The sequence below is a fragment of the Arvicanthis niloticus genome, chromosome 6 (genome assembly GCF_011762505.2).
Source record: "Arvicanthis niloticus isolate mArvNil1 chromosome 6, mArvNil1.pat.X, whole genome shotgun sequence".
Taxonomy (NCBI): domain Eukaryota; kingdom Metazoa; phylum Chordata; class Mammalia; order Rodentia; family Muridae; genus Arvicanthis; species Arvicanthis niloticus.
In genome coordinates, this window is record NC_047663.1 from 101,003,084 (window position 1) to 101,023,933 (window position 20,850).

Below are 20,850 nucleotides of genomic sequence, written 5' to 3' on the forward strand. Positions count from 1 at the left end.
GCCACGTGGGAGGTCACCGTCCTGCGTGCATGCCCGTGCTCTCATGGTGCACTCTCCTCGTGACTTTTATCGTCACTCAGCACAGACCTGGTTGTCTCTTCTCCATTCGTTTCTTCTCTACTTGGCTGAGCTCCCAGCACCTGCTATGGGCTCTTAAATATTTATTGAACAAGTGACTATTGGTTTTCACTTCTTACCAAGCATCCTCACTCTGGATGCCCAGAACACGCTCACTGAATTTGACCGACTTGTAGTATTCCAGCCCAGCTCTGTGTGTCAGTCTCCAGCTGACCACATTGCTCTTGTCATTTCTTTACCTTGCTGTCAGTGTAAGGAGCTATTGCAGCAAGTATCACCCATCCCTGACTTCTTTGATACCTAAATTGAAACTGTTTCTACTTTGGGTAAGAAGTTATCCATCAGTCACAGAAGAACTTGAATGTTTTGTAATGGCTTTCAGAAAACCCAGAACTCAGTAGAGAAGAAGCCAGTGGAGAAGGAAGGCAAGGAAAATGGGAACTGCTCTGCGTCTGTTCTTGACACCAAGAGCACATACATACCCAGGCTGCCCTGAAAGCTACAGGTTAGCTGTTGCGAGGAAGGACTCTGGGCCCTCGGACTCTGATGTCGAGAGTTTCTCTCTTCTATCCTGGGTAGCATGGCTGGACACAAGATCCATGATTTACTTTCTTCAGACTCAGTTTTTACATCTCTAAATGGGGTCTAATGTGTTAGTCAGGGAAGGCTGTGTTATGCTGACAGAGTGCTCCCCTTGGAAGGAGTGTTGAGCTGCTTTGGGTTTTCATTTTCAGGCCTTGGTCTTACTGTGCAAACTTACAGACTGATACAAAATAGAACATAAGGTGGGAGGGATCTCTGGATCTGTGGTGTCCATATCACTTAGAATGCCTCCAGTGGAAGACCAAGAGGAAGCCTAGACGGGCCTCAGCAAGCCAGGCACTGTGCTTTAGATAAGTACAAACTGTGGAGTCCATGTCATGAAATAGCTCATCTGTACATTATTCTGTCCTCACTGTCCCCTGCCACAACTGCCTTCTGTGGATGGTAGCAACTCCAGGAATAGCCCAGTGTATCACGGAGAGAAAGAGTGAACCTCAGCCTCAGCACCATGAGCAGCCCTGGGACCACGATGGCAGAGCTGGCCTAGCTCGCTGCACCACCCAGAATTAATCTCTGACCAGAGTAGGCCGTACTGGTTAGCTTGAGTTATTCGGTGTCCATCCATGGGTTAAATCAGCCAGTGGGATGATTTCCCTGGAAATGAAAGGATGTCAAGCAGCAGGCAACCATAGTCTGCCCCCTTTCCCTGCATCTTCGTCTCCTCAGGAACTATGGGAGCTCTGAACAGTAAAATGACTGTGCCTGCTGTTGCACAGCCTGCTAGACAGAGTGGGGACAGGAGGTTGTCTAGCAGGGCTCCTTTTGCTGCTCCGACTTGTCTCAAGAAAAAAACAAAAAAAAAACAAAAAAAAACAAAAAACCAACACCTTGTATAACAATTACCAAGTTCAAAAGAGGGGTGTGTCACACCTGGGGAGGTGTAATTATCAAGGGGCTGTTAGACATCACTATGCAGCCATCTTTAGCAGATCTTACTTGCTGTTTGTTGACAAAAGAGATAAAAAATTAGGCCAGTTTCTTCCTGAAAGGGACATTGTTACATCTGCAAAGATCGTTTTTGCATATAAGGTCACATTGATAAGTTTTGAGTTTTCTGATGGAGATGCATTCTTTAGTGGCAACATTCAACCCTCTGTAGCTACTATTCCAGAAAAAGGAAATGTGTGTGTGTGTGTGTGTGTGTGTGTGTGTGTGTGTGTGTGTGTATATATATATATATATATATATATATATATATATATATATATATATATATATGAAATGAAAATGAAAGCGGTGGAGTCCCTATACAGCATGGTCATGGCTGTGCTTTCCAATTAAGTGGCTGGCCTGGGGTGGTTCAGGCTGCATTGCAGGATGGCATGTTAGTATGCCCACTCTACTCTTGCATGTTTACATACCTGTTTGTAGTTTGACTATGAATGGCTCCCATAGGCTCCTATATTCAAAAGCTTGTGAAATCATTTGGGAAGGATTAGAAGGTATGATGCTGTGTGGTATATATATATATATATTTATATACATGTGTACACACACACACATACACACACATTTCCCAAAACAAACCATCAGACTTAAATATCTTCTAGGTCAGCACTCTTGTTTTCATGCAGAATATCTGCCCCAGTGAGCTTTGTGCTTCTTCTAGGCCTTACACTAAGGATAGAAGGATACTTGTGATCATGGAGCATCATTCTAACGGCAGATACCACTATGTGTCTTGGTGTCTACATGAGCATTAGGTGTGTGGTTCCATGGTCTACATCTTCTCTTGGGATGCTCAGGCACTGCTGCACACCAGGCAGGGAATAATAGAGCACAGCAGAACCGAGTTTGGGCATTGATGTGCACTGGGCAGGGAAGGATGAAGCACAATCCAGAATAGGCAAGTCTGCAGGATCCTGGTCCAGCAGTGAATGCCAGGCAAGGGAGGGTCTTCTCTGCAGCTTTCAGTGTTACAGCTCTCTTAGACTATATTCACTGAAACAACGTGTGCCCATACACTTTGAGGCGAATCAAAGGCTATTTATATATAAACCTTGGAGAGTGGGAAAGGGTTCTTAGGGTGAAGTTTCATTGGCCGAGGTAACTCATTTGCCTGAAGAGGCATTCCAAGAAGTTGAACCTGGCTTGTGTGAGGCTGCCCTTCCTGACAGAGGATCTGATTCCAGTTTGGAACTTGATATAAATTTTGGAGATAAGTACCAATAACAGTGGAGTGTGTAGGTTTGTGATATTATGGCTGACTCTCAAAACAAGTGGCTGATCCCAAGGCCAGCCCTCTGGGTCCTCAGCTGGGTGTCCAAACTCTGATGCAGCAGGCAACTACCTCTTCCTGAGCAGTAACAACTGGAAAGAACAGTGCCTGCTGCTTGCTGAGACCAGCTCTGCCCTGCTCTCAGCAGGCAGTTCTCATGCCCCACACCAGCTCTGCCCTGCTCTCAGCAGGCAGTTCTCATGCCCCACACCAGCTCTGCCCTGCTCTGGGTAGGCAGTTCTCCTAATGCTCCACACCGGCCCTCCAAGGCATCTTTTGTCCCTCTGCTTCACAACCTTGCACAAGATTGTAGCTTGTGCAAGGCAGCAAGCTGAGTCTTAACTGGTCTTCATAAAAGCAAAACCAAAGCCAAACTTATTTAGATAAGGAAAGAAATCCAAACAGAGTATCCCAGAGAACTAATACATACCACAAATGTTGCAGAATTTAGAAAAAAACCACAAGAGCTTTATTGATTATCCACCTCATAAATACTTTTTCTCTTTCTTTTTTTCAGGCTTGTTCTCTATTAGACAATAGTAACACAGTTCAGATATTCCTCTAGCTCAAGTGAAGAATACTTTTCAAAAAATTGAAAAAAATTGTTATATAAGAGATTTTTCTCCCACTGAATGCTGGTGTATTCACCACTAAAGTTCTGTCACCAACGCCTTCTGTACCTCTTTTGTCACTCCACCAATCTTTGTTGTCCATTCACCTACTGTTCGTCCATCCATCTTGGTTGTCCTTTCATCCACCGTTCATCTGTCTCTGTTGTCTGTTGCCCATCTATCTACTACCCACTGTTTGTCCATCTGTCATTTATTATTCATTCATCCACCCATCCATTTCTCATGTGTTCGTTTCCCAGTAACCATCCATTCACCTTCATTTGTGGTTTTGGTCTTAGTTTTTAAAAGTTGCAGACATCCCCACACCTTTCTTCCTAAGGCTCATGTTGAACTCTAGCTTATCCTAGAATGCCTTTCCCTGCTTCTTCCTGCTCTCTCTGTGCTCTCCACCCAGAGGCAAGCATTCTTCCATTTTTTATGCATATAAAATTGCATGAGTATTAAATTTACATTGAGAAAGTTAATGACTTGCATTACATATAGCAAAACTGTGAAGGTTCCAAGTTTTACAGAATAGAAAGCTTTTTCTCCCTGATCTTTGTTTCCAGTGAGTGTCCTTGCTTCCAAAATGCTCAGTCTAAGTGCACAGTGCAGAAAGCTCACTCCTTCTTCACAAAGACAGTGCTTCCCTGCACCCTGTTTTGTGTCAGGCTTTGGCTTTGGCTTTCCTGATTAGCAGAGGAGGAAGGCTGCAGTGTTCCTGGAAGCCGTGCGGTCTCACTCTGACTGTTTATATAACTATTCATGTCTTTCTCCCAGGCTGGTGTTACTGTGAGTGGTGCTTGTAAATTTGGTGTGTATGAGTGGTGAGTATGTCCTTGTAAATTTGGCTTCATGCAAATGTCTGGGCAGCTTAATTGCACAGGAAGAAGCTGGTGCCCACTCTGAGTAAACTGGATCGTATATGCTCCTTCCTTCCCTTCCCTCCTCCAGCCATCCATTCATCTGCTCTCATTTGGATGTCTGCTCCTTGTCCACGCAGTGAAAACGTTCAGTGAGCAATCTCATACATGCCTAATGCCATCTTGGGAGTCTGAGAATGTTGCTCCTAAAACCCTCATAATCTTATGAGGGGAAGTGATCCATCAAAAATGAATCCACCGAAGCTTTTTGGGCTGCACAGAGGATAAAATAAACAGGATCTTAGTTGTTATCTCTTGAATCTTTGGTCTTGAGTATTTTTTTTTAAACCACAAGCATCTGATGCCTGTAGTTGTATATTTGCAAACCAGGTAAGTAAACAAACAGGCAAGCACAGAACCTTGCATGTGGTTCAACCTCTCTGAGTCCTCCTCATGGTCCCTTCTGCAGCCGCCTGTGCTGCCTGGGGCTCTGCTGCCTGGCTGCCCCAGCCTGAAGATAATAGCTGTGCCCTTTCACATTTGCTTCCTTAGGTTAAAATGAAGTGAGAAAGCAGAGTGTTAGTGGGTTGAAAAATGGTTCTCATTTTTGGCTGAAAAAAAAAAAAAAGAGAGAGAGAGCTAATTGCTTCTGGGAAGATGATTTGAAAACTGATGTGTGAGAGAGAGGATGACTGCACATCCAGAGTACTGTGCCATGTCATGGTCTGGACAAATGTTCATTGTGGCTGTCATGTTTTCTTCTTGCCTTTTCTTTTGAGCAGTGAACTTAAGAGCTTTGAAATTAAAAGACAAATAGAACTTTTTTTTTTTTTTTTGGTTCTTTTTTTTTATCCCTAAGCTAATTTATCCTAACCACATGGGAAGATTTTTGAATTGCTGCACAGCAGCTTAAAAAAATTGATTGACATTTCAGAGTGAAAATATAGCTTATATTATGATTCATTCTTTTAGTCAGTACCTGTGGTATGCCAGGTGCTAGACCAGGCTGGCGGGTGTCATGTGAACTGGTTGATGTGTTGAACAGGGAAATGCAGACTGCTCTCTGAGCTCTCCGAGGGGGTGGGGGACCCATCAGAGAAAGCCGGTGTGGAGTGATGGCACTCTGGGACAGGTGGATGGTAGAGGGTGGAGGTAGAGCTCTGTCAGAGGTTCTTCACAGCCAAAGCTCTGAGTATGAACTATGTCAACCTCTAGGCTCCTGAGAGGCAGTGTGAGCAGTGGATTCCGTTGTGGGAGACAGCAAACCTTTGGCCTATAAAGTGCCTATTCTAGAGCGAGGTGCCTGGCTCAGATCCTGCTGCTGGCACTTACTGACTTGTTAGACTTCCTTGGACAGTTTTTATGGGCTTGTGTTACTGTATGTTAAACCACCCTAGAAGGTAATGGCTTAAAAAAGCATAACCCGGGCTGGAGAGATGGAGAGATAACTGACTACTATTTCAGAGGACTAGGGTTCAATTCCCAGTACATACAGGGCAGCTCACACCGGTCTGTAACTCTCCAAGGTTTGGCTGGCACTCTCACATGTACATGCAGGCAAAAACACCAATGCACATAAAATAAAGGTTAGAATAAAACATGTGTCACCAAGCTGGGCATGGGCAAATGCCTGTAATCCCAGCACTTAGGAGTCTTAGACAGGAGGATTCCAAGTTAAAGGACTCATTTTCTCAGACTAAAGAAATAAAAACAGGCAAAATTTAAATTTTATTGAAAATCTTGGAATGTCATGGCAGAACTACCATAGGATACTGGGGAAATTGGGATTCTTTCTTGAGGTTCTTAGTCTCATGGAAAAAAAAAAACAAAAACTTAAGAGTGGAGTCAGACGGAAGCTCAAGGACAATTTATTTGAGTTTAAAAGAAACAACAATAACAACAGCAACAAAACCAAAACCCTAAGGCGGGCCAGCTGTATATCTTGAAGCTGTCCACAGTGTGGGGGTTCCTGCAGGCTCTACTGCCAGCAGAGAAATGGTCCATGTGAGAGCCAAGAAGGAAACCCACTGGGTTCAGTATGACTTATTCATCCAGGCTGATCCATCCTGGAGTCTGACCCTGGGCAGTTTACTATTTATATATTTCAACACAGTACCAAAAAGGTTTCCTCATCACAGTTATCACAACAAGGCTTAGGGCATGGCTACATGGAAACTTCTTTGCCAAAAGCATGCCTTTTGCAAGGTACCTGTGTCCTCTTCCACAAGAATGGGTTCTGTTGACTGAGAAACAATGCTCAGGAGTCTGGGGGAGTCTGGTGAAGCCTGGCTCCACTGATAGCAAAGGTTATTAACATATCCATTCCCAGTCCTCTGGATGGAAACAGGCATGGAAACTCATTCCTTCCCTTAACGAGAAAAACCTGCACATTTAACACTCCGGTTTCTATATTGCTATCTATGAGCATATGGATCCCATACAAGGAGAATACAGAAGAGAAAGGAAAAAAAAAAGCTGGCATGGAGGTCAGGCATGTGACAGCAGGCATGGAGGTCAGGCAGAAAAAGACAGACCCTAAGGAGGAACAAAGAAAGAGGCCTTTCCAAGTGAGAATTCTGAACAGTGGCCAAACCCTACTGAACCCCATGGCAGCTTCTAGGGACTGCACCAGGGACAGAAGTGATCTCACAGTGAACCAGGTCCTTGACCTGTTCAACTGGATTAACTTTCAAGAAAGGAGACAAGGGCATGTCTCCACCTAGAGGTGGATTCCATTTTTTTTTTTTTTTTACTAGTGTCTGGTGCTCTCTTCCCATGTGAAGAGTTGAATGCATGGAATCACTGGGGCTCCTGAGCAGGTGGGCCTGGGCTATGCTCCTGACACCTGTGTTTCTTGTTTGTTCATGTGAGTCCTCATGACTTCTCTGTGGATAGAGATGACACCATGGCCCTCAGCTGCTGGCTGGAGGTTTCTGGGGTGGGCTGTGTGTGAACATGCTCTGTAGTACAGGGAGCTTTTGATGACATGTGGTGATTTCTTGTTATTTGCCCCTTATGACTGTGGGTATGAGTTTGCTTTTTTATTTTGAGTCAGGATCTGTCTCACTAAGTTGCCTGGGCTGACCTTGAACTGTATAGCAGTACTCAATTGAATACTCAGATTGATCCTGGTGGCAGTGAGGGGGCTGTGGCACATTCTGACTACCCACTCCAATGTTCTGGATTCCTGAATGAAGCACACCACACACACACACACACACACACACACACACACACACACACACACACACACACAGACTTTATATTTTAATACACCTAAAACAGTTCAATGGCCGAGCCACTTCCTAACCTCCATGTGGCTAATCCACCTCCCTCTGATATTCCCGAGTTATTACTTACTAAAATCTGTATTCCATCTTTGTTGCCCTGGATCCAGTTGGGTAGCCCTCTTGGGGCCACTCTAGCTCCTACATGATGGCTATGCTGTCTGACCCTCACCTTCTCAGGTGTAGCGTCTCCCCTCTCCTCTCATTATGGTGGATCTCCTTTGTCTTTTTTTTTTTTTTTTTTTTTTTTTTAGTCCCTTACCTGGGAATCCTAAAAGTCATACCTCTGTCTGTCCTGTCCAGCCATTGGCTGCTGGCAACTTTATTTAGCAATTAAAAACAACTAGGGGCAAGGTCCCTCAGTGCCTTGTGTGCAGACGTACAGATTTGGGACCCAAATTACTGTAATATAAGCAGCATTAGAGCAAACCCACTGCATTAAACTTATGATCCTCCTGTCATTCCCCCTACGTCTGAGCTTACACCCTCTGGCATAGTGTCACCATTAGGCATGTTTCTTGTCTGCCCTTCCTATCTGTACCTACATCCTGATTCTGCCCAGGGGAGACCTTGACCTTGACTCCCCATAGCAGAGCAGATAAACTTTACCTAGACCTTGTCCTTGACTCCCCATCACTGCTGAGCCTGGCCTGGTCACCAGCCTGGCTCCCCAAAGGCTCCCAAGGTCACAGCCTTCTCTTCCAAGCAGCCTCTCCAGTATTCAGGGAGTCTCATAAATACCTCCTGGCTTCCTGATCCTGATAATGCCAGAGAATTAGAAGAAAAGCCTCTAAGCTGGCAGGACGTACCTACCTCTGAGCACTTACATTCACTGTCTAGAATGTTCCCAGAAAACCACTGTCCCTGAGGGACACTTACTGTCAGGAAAACACCTGGTGCCACCTCCTTCTTCTTGAGGAAGCACTTTGCTCTGTAATGGTAGCTTGATGCCTGCCTCTGTCTTCTCCTTTTCTTCCCTCTGGTTTGCCCCTGGTATCTGGTTTGTGGGACAAGCACATTTAGAGGCTCTTTTGAGGTAGGAGTCTGGGGGATGCTGCCTTTAAGAAGGTGGCGCTGATGCACTGGTATTTGTTATCCTTACAGCCTATGAGTCCTTCTTCTGTTAATCCCTAGCTTCAGGTGCTGGGGAAGATTCAAGGAGGAGCAGTGGCTGAGAGCTGCCCCTCCATCACTGGAGTTCTGTGTCTGCACTGCCCGGAGAGGCAGGGCACATGGCTTCAGAGCCCTGGCTCTGTCCTGGCCCATTCCACATGTTCCAGTGACTCTGAAGGAAAATCTCTCCCATCTGACTTTCTGTAACTTAGTAAGCTGCAAGAGGTCCAGAAGAAGCTGGAGAAAGAATATCTACCTTAATAATATGATAGATACACAGATTACCCTAGAATGTATATCAGTGAAAATATCATCATGTAGAACACTGCAGAAAAGCTTAAAATAGGTAGTTCAGCCTCATCTGAATTTGCTGTCATCTTCCAGTTCTATTTTGTTCTAACAGTATTGACACACAGACATGGTCACACTCAGGGACCACACTGGCCATGTATACTCCCTCATTGCTTTTGAAAACGACCAAGCTTTTATGTATGCTATTAAACTTTTATCACAAGCTTTATTTACCACACTTTTATTTAAGGTTTTAACTGGTAGTACTCTATTTCAAAATGCAAACTAAGAGGCTGGAAATGTAGCCCAGCTGGTAGAGTGCTTGCTGAACTAGCTTTGCCTTCTTTCGTTGCCGGTACTACATAAATCAGTGGTGCTGCATGCCTGTAATTCCAGCACTGGGAAGGCAGAGGCAGGAGAATCAAAAGTTCAAGGTCACTCTTGTCTATATAGAGAGCTCAAGGCCAGCCTGGACTACATGAAAGCAGTGGCCCAGTTCCACCCCAGCTCCCACAGGGCATGTCTGTCCTCAGTACCTTGAGTTTCACATCTGCAGGTTTTGGATGTAAAAGCAGGCACAGTTACTAGGAGAGGTCTCACCTTTCCATGCTGGTGCCCTAGTTGAATTAGGCTTGCATCTGAACCAGGGTTTTTTTGTTTGTTTGTTTGTTTTTTGTTTTGTTTTGTTTTTCGAGACAGGATTTCTCTGTATAGCCCTGGCTGTCCTGGAACTCACTCTGTAGACCAGGCTGGCCTCGAACCCAGAAATCCACCTGCCTCTGCTGCCCAATTGCTGGGATTAAAGGCGTGCACCACCACTGCCCGGCTTACAGATCTATTTTAAGGACCTTTTCATAATGTAGAGAAAGTCAACTCCTTCTTAAAAAGCATCTTTGAAGATAGCTTATTCCATCTTCTAGAAAGCTGAGTTTCTCTCAAGCTCACTCTCCACCTGTTGTCAGTGACAGCTCCTGTCAACTGCTTATTGTGTATTATCTAGGATGGTGCATAGTTCTCTCTCTCTCTCTCCCTCTCTCTCTCTTGTTCTCTCTCATTCTCTTGCTCTCTCTCACTTTCATACTCTCTCATGCTCTCTCGACCTCTCACTCTCTCTCACTCTCACTCTCTTTAAAAATTGTTTTAAGAGGCTTCCTTACATGGCCCCTTTTCTGTAGTTAACATTATTAAAATACTTGAATAGTTTGTATACATTTTAATTTCTATAATCAAGAATACCTGAGATTTGGGTTTGGTTAATACTGGGGATGAAATCCAGGGACTTCTCCATGCTGGCAAATGCTCTACCACTGAGCTACCACCTGCGTCCCGAGGGATGATCTCTGGCAAACATTTTGGTTGGCATGGGGTTGTTGCTTTTAGGTCAATTTTGACAAAAGATTTTCTCTTAAAGGATGGCATTTTTTAGGGATCTTGGTACCTGCAGCCTCCTGCCTTTTGAATATGTCATATCAGCTCTTTCCAGCCTCCTACAGAAAGTGATAGTCACAAAAACAGCAATGTGACACAAGAGCCCAGTCCAACAAGACCTTGGACAAGTGAGGAACTTGGTGCTGCCCTGTGAGAGTGGAGTCTGCCTGGTGACAAGGCAGAAGTCTGTCTGCTTCCTAAGTCTTCTGAACATAGAGCTCTCAGCTAACTGCCTCCAGAAAATTCCTCACAAATACACACAAAGGTGTGTCTCACCAATCTTTTAGATAATTCTGAATCTGTCCATCTCAGTGTATCTCAGAGAATTGATTTGCTCAGGACCTTGGAGCCAGGAAGAAGGCAGGCTGACGTTTGGTATGAAGCCATTTAGGTCAACACCCAGGCTTCCACTCACTCATGCTCCTGTCTCCACAGCTGGGATGCTCTTTTCGAGGAGCACCTTTTAGTTTCTTCCTTACATGAAAGCCTCAGGACTTCACCTATTAGCTGGATTTGGGTTTTTGTTTGTTTGTTTTTTGTTTTTTTTTCATTAGAGGATTGAGCTGGACAGACCTGGCTTGTATCTGCTTCCTAGACAGAAGCTCCAAGTCTTCGTTTCACCTGTTAGTTGAGGGAAACAACACCTTGCCTCAAGTTGTAGAAATTGATGGACATTGTTGATAATTTCCCCTCGCTTCCTCATGCTCATCTCTGGTCCAGGCACTTCCCCTTTCTTTGTCTAGATTCTTAAAATCCTAGTCAACCTGAGCCAGATGGTAAGAAGCCCCACCCTGGATGGTAGGATAACATCACCATCATTTTAGCAGCTACTGGCATAGGCATCAGGTAGTCAGAACATAGCTATTTTAAGCCCTTGTGCCAGCCCTGATGACTAAATCCCCATCTCAGTCCAACGTTGGGGGCTAGGTGATCACTGGAGGTCATGTGCTGTCAATGCCTCCTGGCCCTCACACTTGCCTTGTGGTATATGGCTAGGACCCCAAGCAGTGTTGGTAAGGGCCATCAGGACACTGTCTGATTTCTGTCACCAATCATGTTTTAACATAGCTTTTGTCAGTCAGGAGCCTCCATGTTCTTTCTGTCTGTAGTACATGGACATTCTAGGCAAAAGGACAGCCATTTTGAGGGAGCAGTGGCCTTTTTTGCTCACATACTGGGTGTGATATTGGTGATACTCCTCATGCTGACAATAGATATTTTTTCATTGCAGAGATGATATCTTACATCATCAGTCCTAATTAATCCTTTATGGCTCCAAAATTACATGCTTTTATATGCCTGTGATTATCTCAATAGGATTAACAGTGCTTTTTCTGTAAAGATAATTGAGACCGTGAGTGGCAGCATGTTTTTATGACTACAGTACCATCCCCAGCCAGCCCTCCATAAAATCTTATTGTTTTCCAGTAGCTTCTTTCCCCAACATTCTGAGAGGAAGTGTTTGAGGAGGAGAGACAGAAGTTTTTTGGTGAATGTGCAAACTGTGATAACCTATGTATTCCCCTCTCTTTCCTTTTCCCAACAGGTGCCTGGAGATTTGAGCCAAACATCTGAAGACCAGAGTTTGTCAGATTTTGAAATGTAAGTCCATGCAAATGCTCCTGAGGGGCCTTGGGAGAGTGAACCCTGTTGATGGTCCACATCCTGAAGTCTACAAGGGAAGGCAGAAAGGCCTTATAAGGTCTACACAGGGTCCATTTGGTTGTAGAGCTGAGGTCTAGCCATCTAATGTGCTTTATTCTTTCTTGGGCCTTACAATCATTTTAGTTTTGACCTGACATTTAAAATTGGGAAGATGTTTCATAGAGTTTTAACTTTTTACTCCAGCAAGGTCACAGTCAGCTGAGCAGGCCCAAGGGTCTTTTTTCACAGTGAGCACACTCCACTTTTCACTGTGGTACAGTCCCATGGTCCCTACTGCTGTTCAGCCCGCCCAGGTCTGTGTCTGTGTCTGTGTGTCTGTGTGTCTGTATGTCTGTGTCTGTGTCTGTGTCTGTGTCTGTGTCTGTGTCTGTGTCTGTGTCTGTGTCTACATCTCCATCTATGCCTATGCCCGTGCCTGTGCCTGTGTCTGCATCTCTGTCTGTGCCTGTGTCTGTGTCTGCATCTTTATCTGTGTCTGTGTCTGCATCTCTGTCTGTGCCTGTGTCTGTGTCTGTGTCTGCATCTTCATCTGTGTCTGTGTCTGCATATCTGTCTGTGTCTACATCTCTGTCCATGCCTGTGTCTTCACTGCTCTGGTTCTGACTGGCTCAGATTCTGTGTGAATGCTCTACTGGGCACCCCTGAGGGAGCAGTTCCAGTTAGCCTTCAGACACTTTCTCTTTGGTACTCCACAGGCTCCTCAGGCCCCTCAGGAATACAGGCCCAGTGCCAGGGAGGCCCTCTCTTCACCTAGTTGTGGTCAGTGTGTGCATGTTTGTCTTCTATAGTTTCAGACCAGGAACTCAAGGCCTGCCAGACACAGTGAACCTCTGTCTCAACAACAAAAGTCCTGCCTCCCTAGGGGAAGGGTCATTCAGAAAGGCTACTTTTAGAGCATGAGGGAGGCAGTACATTGGAAAGAACTTTTTTGTTTATAGCCAAGAGATCTGTGTTGAAATCTTTGTCACTGGACTTAGAACATTGTGATCTCAGATAAGCCCCTTTCTCTGAGCCTTAGTGACCCTTTTGATAGGGTGAAACCAACTTTGTGGAGTATGTTAGCAACTGGAGTGAGACTGTGGCCAGCACAGGACATTAAGGGCCCCATTTGTCTTGGAGGCTGCCATGGAGATGGATGTGGTAGAGGAGAAAATGAGAGGGGGGAGAAAAATGATCAGAGTCAAAACTGAGCTTGACCTTCTAGTATCTATGCCCCAACCACAGCTGGAAACCAAGCCAGTTCAATGGCGGCAGGGGCCGTGTATCTCATCTCCAGTTATAGAGCAGCTAGAAAGCTCAGTAAGACAGCCGAAGCTGAGAAATGCTATAACACAGTCAAGCATAGCATAAATAGAAACAGAGAGTTATACAGATAGATAAGGATATATGTAGATGCAGACATAGATATAGATAAGGATACAGATGCTATAGATATAGATATAGCTACATGTCAGATGGAGCACTTCACCAGATAGAATACATTCTTGAGTTAGTCTGTTCTTTATTACTATAAGAGTATTTAAGGCAATCAGCTTATAGAGTAAAAAGGCTTGTTTGTTTTGTAGGTTTCAATCAATAATAAGGTAGATCTATAGTTCTTGGGCCTGTGCTGAGACAGATGTAATGGCTCACAGCAAGCTGCCTACCTCATGGTACTGGGAAGCAAAGAGAATTAGAGAAAGACTGTGACCCCATAATTCTTTTTCACTCTGCCTTATGTGTTAAAGGTCCTGTGACCGTCTATTAGGGCCACAAACAGAAAGAGGACCAAGCCTTTAACACATGGGCCTTTGTGGATCCTACGATTCCAAGCTAGAACAGATATCTTCCCAAATACACATGAGACAATCTCCAGGTTAGACCATGCCTCAACATAATTTTAAAGCTGAAACCATCCTTTGGCCATCTAGAGTAATTTGTATAATTTGCACCCTTTCATGGTGAACAAGTTACTTCATGAGGGACAGAGCTACATCTTTCCTCAGCTCCTCTGTCTCTTGTACTTTGCACTGTGTTGGCCACATGGAAGGTTCTAGCTAGATACTTGTTTTGTGAACACATGAGTGATAGACAGGAGGAGGACTGGAAGACCATTGGAGCTGATGTGCGGGAGAATCACATAGGCAGTCATTTCCAACAGTGCAGTAAGTGACCTGGAATTAGAACATGTGACCCAGTGTAGGGTCACCTGCCTTGGCCCTGCAGGATCTCTGGCCTTAGCAGTGTGGGAAAGGAAAAGAACCAGGGCGTTGCTACTCTGTGCTCCTGTCTGGGTTTGGGACTTTTTCCTGTAGAGTGCCACTGGATACACAGACCAATTTGATGGCTCAGGATTGTTGATTGTGCTTTTTTTTTGTTCAGGGTGTCTTGTCCCCTGGAAAGAGATCACCTCCTTGGCTCAGAGTGTACACATGTCAGGGCTGCTCACCTGAGGGTTATTTTTGTTGTGTGTAAAGACAGAATGCTTTTCACTGTGGAGACCATGAGAACATGAAGGTCATGGAGTCTTCCACAAACCACTGGATTATGCTACAAGCCCAGGAAGTTGACAAATTCTGAGCAAGGGTGCTCAGGGAAGGCTCCTCTCCCTGGCTAGCCATAGCCCCTGCTTTCTTTCAGGTTAATGGAGCTGTGGCAGGTTGGGCATTGTGTACCCTTAGTTGTCCCATAAGACAGAGCTGTCTTATAACTGAGATGCCCTCAAATGCATCTTAAATAGTTCTCCTGGGCATTGAGTGAGGTAGTGCACATAAAACGTGGAGCTGTGCAGTTAATGTCCTCAGGAAATGATTTTGAACTTGAAGTTTCCTGTTCTGATGGTGCTACAAATGGAACCCAGGCACTGGCTTATGCTGGGCAAGTGTTCTGCCTCTGTGTAGTTCAGCTTATATCTTGCTTGTCTTAGACTGCTTGTCCTAGTGACCTCCTCTTTTGTTATGATAAACACCATGATCAAAAGCAACCTGGAGAGAAAGGGCTTATTGGCTTATGTGTTACTGTCCACCATCCAGGGAACTCAAGGCAGCAGTTTGAAGCAGAAACCACAGAGGAACGCTTGCTTCCTATCCCTCACTTGCTACCTTCCTGATACAACCCAGACCCTTCTATCCAGGGATGGTGTCTATAGCAGACCAGTCCTGTTGCTTCAGTTAGTAAGAACATGTGTATATATTTAAACTTACATATGCAGTGTATTCTCTAGAAACAGAAACAGTTCCTCAATTGAGGTTACTCTTCTTAATGTGTCAGGTTCAACACTGAATTAAAGTATGAATTCATTATATACAGTGTTTTTTGAGAAGTCTAAAGAGGGCATTTGTGTTGGCTCCTTGCTGGCGTTCCCAGTCCTGCCGCCGGGTCTCTCTCTCTCTCTCTCTCTCTCTCTCTCTCTCTCTCTCTCTCTCTCTCTCTCTCTCTCTCTGGCTGAGCTGGATGGTGAGTGTCGACAGCCCAAAAGAAACACACCGAGGCCGGGAGTCTTATCTAAGCAGGAACTCAACTTTATTGCATCAGCCTCTTGCTTATATAAACTCAGGGCATAGGGAGGGGGATTTTTGGTGGAGTGAGATGACATAGGAGGCAGGGAAGGGTGATGGGGGGTGTGGGGTGACTGACAGGGCCAATGGCAAAGCTCTACATTAGCAACAGTGGGGCAGAGGCAAGGCCAAACAGGTCTTACTGAGTCACCCCAATACAGAGGTGACTGAGACAGGTCTCAAATCTCTTTAGGAGTTTAAAACTCTTTCATAAGGCCACAGAAACCCGAGCCAGGCTCATGTTTGTCCAAAAGGCCCAAACCAGGGCTAAAATGGGGCCCAACATATTTGTATCTGGCATCTGAGTTTTTCTGGTTTGTTATTTTCCATTGTCTCTCCCCCAACCCCTTTCAAAACTTTCAAAACCCAAGATCAGTTTCAAAACCACAGGTATTGCTTTTGTGTGCTGTTGTGTGGAAATGGATATCAAGGTCAGAAACCAGGTGGTGTAGAGGCAGGTGGTTCCATGGAGTGCTCCAGAAACTGGGTGTTACTGCATATGACCTCCCAGTTACTGTTCCTTTATCAGCTGTGACTGAGTTTCAGCTGTATCCTAGGTCAAGGTCACTTAGCTGGTAAGAACTGAAGATCAAACATTTTATTCTAGAGACTACACTGCATATGTAAGTTTAAATATATATACATATCATATATATATATAGCTTTCATATTCATATATGATATATATATATATATATCTCCTTTTTTATTCAACCCTGGTATACTTTCTCTTCTTTTAATCATTCTTTTTTATATTTTTCTCTAGAAATTATCTTGACTCTTGGCTAATATATGTATATATGTGTATTTCCTTTAAACCAAAGTTAGAGATAGTCTTCTGAAGTTTAGGGATAAGTATTAAACATGTATATTATATAAGTGTCTTGTTTGAAATGCCTTTTATTGGAGAAAGTAGTCCCTTGGCCTGCTTTGTTTTTTTTGTTTGTTTGTTTGCTTGCTTGCTTGCTTGCTTGCTTTGTAAATAAAAATGACCCCTCTCATCTCTCTTTTCTGGTCAGATCAAATCGGGCGCTGATCAATGTCTGGATCCCTTCTGTGTTTCTCCGAGGCAGAGCAGCCAATGCGTTCCACGTGTATCAGGTAAGTTCCTGGGTTTTGTGTAGGCATCATGGTGCTTTGCATGTTGGCACCATTTGTGTATCTGCAGGAGCTGCCCTGGTGAGGCGGTGTGTGGCCTTTGGTCAGGCGGGAGGGTGTTCATGGAGTTTCCTGTTGTTGCCTAGTGCTAGTTTTGCTATTGATCTGTGTCTGGAGCTTGATGGCTGTCTCCCTGCAGCACCATGCACTCAAACCGTCTGCATGGCTTCGGCCAAGACCTGGGTCATGTCATAGTCCATCTTGGATCTCAGGTCTATGGCTGAATCTTGGGGTTAGATGAAGGATTTTGATTTTCATGACTGGCTCAGTCTGGCTCCTTGCACCCATTGCTGGTACCTGGGTTGGCATTGCTCTCACTTAACCACATGTCTGAGAGTGGGAAGATGAGACATGATGCCCCAAATGAAACCAGACTATGTTTTTGTTGTTGTTTTAAGGATCTTGGTATATAGCCTAGGCTGGCCTTGAACTTGCAAGTGTATGGCTTACAAGTATGTGCTACCATGTCCAGTTAGGTACCCATTGCAAAAGAAAGGGCCCTAGATGCCTGATAAGCAAAGAGTGCAGATGTCTTCACTCAGTGCCTCACAATGTCTAATATCTGTTCACATGATTGCTTCAGGGTTTGGCTCTGCAAGGCTGCTACAATCTGGACATGGTCTGCAGCCACAATTGGGGGGATTTTAATCCTTGTGTTTAATTCCATATATAACATGGTGTTTCTGGTTGGTGTTTAGAAACATTTTAGGAAGATTTGTGTAGTGTTTTCCATGGCACTGATAATGGATAGAAGTGATGTATTTAAATAATGGTACCACTGGCCATTGCTTATAAGATTTTTTTAAAATGCATATTATTTAGATTCAAGATAATTTCTGGAGAAACATACAGAGAAGGATGATAAAAAGAAGAGAAAAATATACCAGGGTTGAATAAAATGTAAACTCAAAGGTTTTAAAAGAAAAAAAAGTGGAAACTATTTATTCTGAGGTCCAACATGGTCTTCCCCAGAGATTTGAGCTTCCCAAGGGCTGGCAGCCATTGTGAAATGGAAATGCAATTGGTTATTTTGAGCAATCCCATTGCTAACAACAAGAAAAGATGCTAATTCCTCACTGGAAGCTAAAAAAGAAACCTTCTCATGGGGCTTCACCAGTGAGGAAGGCTGGAACAGACCATCTTCCATTACACCCTGTGGCAGCTTTCAAAGGATCTCTTTTCAGGCAGCTGAGGGCATAAGTACACATGGCCCCATGCCTGTGAGGAGCCCTGTGCAGCTTTCTCAGTAGAACTGTTCCATCCCCCACCACAGCCACTAGACACACACAGCTGTTTAGATTGAATTTATTTAAAGCCAAATAAGTTGAGCACATCTGCTCCTTGGTCACACTAGTCATGTGGTGCTCACTAGCCATGCCTGTGGTGGCCATGTCGTCTCATTGGCCAGGGTGTTGCTCTAAGGGCAGAAGCTTGCATGGGGCTATGCCCATTGAGAACTGTGCCTCCCAGGGAGGGGACTGCAGGCTCTCATGTGCACTAGAAGTCTAGAAGACAGCTCCTGGAGTTCAGACGGCAGAGCTTTGGGGCAAGCCTCTCCCACATGGTGCTTCTGCAAGACCCCTGGGTTGAGAACCACTGCTGTCCTGCTTCCAGTGTGGACATCTAACTCTCCGACATCACAGTGTGAGATTGTCATCTACAAAGTGTTGACCCACCATCATCACTGTTTTGGAACACATGTGGCCTGTGAGTTGCAGGTTAGAGAGACACCTGTCTAGTCTCTGGAGATCTCCTTTGTACCTTCCTGTCTCCAAATTACACAGCGCAGCAGGCTCGTGACTGACACTTCGTCCAACAACAGGTGTCATTATTTCACTGTGTTTATTTTTACATTTGCCTCTCAGTTATGACACAATTCTATTTTCTCATGTACCACCATGAGGTACAATTTCTTTAAAAATAAATTTTAAGTAAATAGGAAATGAGTCAGCTTAAAGAATACTACTAAATTCACAGTACGGAAAAGAGCATCAAGTCAAGGGTGATGCCATGTAGGCTAAGTTAGTAATAGAAATCGTAACTACCAGCCACAGGTCCCCTGCCCCCACACTGATTGGCATGCTGTGGGAACTGGCTCCTTCAGTGCTCATAGCAACTTAGTGCAGTAAGACACTCTTATCCCTGCCTCACAATGAGAGAACGAAGATAGGCAAGCACATGCTTTAGCAACATGGCTTTTTAGCTCAAACTGCCACCCCTGCCAGATTTTTAGAGATCCAGTCTTTACTATCTTAGCTACTTTCCTGGTACTGTGATAAAATTCCCCTGAAAAAAAAAAAGCAACTTAGGAAGAAAGTATTTATTTTGGCTTACAGTTGCAGAGGGACATAGTCTATCATGGCAAGGAAGATGTGGTGGCTGCAGCACGGGGTGGCTGGTCATAATGTGTCTGCACACAGGTTGCACAGGAGTGTTGCTGTGCTTTAAAGCTTCAAGGTCCACACTCAGTGACCCACTTCCTCCACCCAGACTCTCCCTCCTAAAGATCTCACAGCCTTCCAAACAACATACATTCTGGAGCAAGTGTTCTGTGTGAGCCTACAGGACATAGTTTGCATTCAGATCACAACTCTGTAGGTGGAATCTATGTGCATGGCTTGGGTTGAGAAGTTGGGCTTGGGCTTGGGCAAGGTACAACTGTGTAATCATTAAACAATAGATATTAGGGGAATGTCTTCAGGAGAGTCAGAAGCATGGCCAGACACTTTTGGGGAAGTGGGGGTAGGAGTGGACAGTAGGGACATGGACTTGTCACTGAGAGATCACAGGGTGAGGACAAGTGATGACGGCTTTGCAGGCAGCATGTCTGCTGAGGGGAAAGAGGCTGTAATGCAGGGACTTCACGGAGGGGCACAAGGACATCCAAGGAACAAGGAGGAAGTGGAAGAGCTATATTCACTAGCTTTTCTCATTGCTGTGACCAAATGCCCGAGAGAGTCAGCTTAAGGGAGGAAGGTTTCTCTGGGTTCCTAGTTTAGATGGCATAGTCCATCATAGAAGGAAGGGCATGGCAGTCAAGGTAGCTGGAACCTCTTAGTGTCTGGTGGAGGGAGCTGGCAGAGCTAGTCACACAGCTGTGGCAGACAGGAAGTCTAGGACTAGGACTAGGAGAGCTAGGCTGTCTCACTCCTAGTGACTTACCCGCTCCAGCTGTGCCTCCTGCCCACAGAGGTTCCACACCCTCCCCATTCCAGTATCAACTGTGGCACATAATTGGTGCCCTGCCTCAAACCTAGAAGGATCCCAGCTGCAGGGTGGCACTCAAAGCTGCTGTCTCTAGGGTTCCCTAAATGTTCAAGCACATAGCCCAGGAGTCATTTTCCATTTGCTGGGGCGTGTCACTCCCAGCTGAAAAGAAGACTCACTAAGGTGACCTCCCTAAAAGCTAACTTAGTCGTGACAGGAATGTAGCCTGTGGTTGTGTCCAGCACACATTAGTTTCAGACCCAGATTCATCACTGTGGCATATGTTAGGATAGGGTCCTATAGTCATAGGAGGAGTGTGGCAGCCCCCAGATTGCTCTGTCTCACCTTTTATTATCTTCTCCCCCAGCACCTTGGCCTCCTTCCCTCCTTCCCTCCTTTCTTCCTTCCCTCCTTCCCTCCTTCCCTCCTTCCCTCCTTCCCTCCTTCCCTCCTTCCCACCCAGGCTAGGTGGCTTCTTGGTGTGTCTCCCTCTCCCACTGTGACTTTAGGCTTTCTTGGCAGACCTCCTGACAGGAAAAGGGCTTAGGTAAAGCTTTTGGGCCCTTATTTCTTCTGGCAGCCAGAACAGCACATGAATACTGCAGCACACAACCTGCCTGCTTGGGAAGATGTTTTCTTGTGTGATTACATAATTGCTCCTGTTAAAAATCACCTGCAAGTTTTCAATAACTACTTTTGTCCTTGTACAAGTTTTGACCAGTGTTTGTTGAGTTGGTGATGCCCTTGTTTTAAGGCAGAAGTACCTTTTAGTGTCATGTTTGGATGACTGCT

The 20,850-nt window shown here is 45.0% G+C and overlaps 1 protein-coding gene across 4 annotated transcripts in view; it reads left to right on the forward strand.

Annotated features, from left to right (window-relative positions):
• Positions 1-20,850, forward strand: part of Snx29 (sorting nexin 29) — a 389,041-nt gene that overhangs the window by 288,311 nt on the left and 79,880 nt on the right. For all 4 annotated transcript variants that reach the window (XM_034506447.2, XM_076937433.1, XM_076937434.1 and 1 more), the window contains 2 exons: positions 12,039-12,094; positions 16,713-16,794. In XM_034506447.2, the coding sequence (XP_034362338.1) occupies positions 12,039-12,094; positions 16,713-16,794 (138 nt within the window). The remainder of the gene's footprint in view (positions 1-12,038; positions 12,095-16,712; positions 16,795-20,850) is intronic.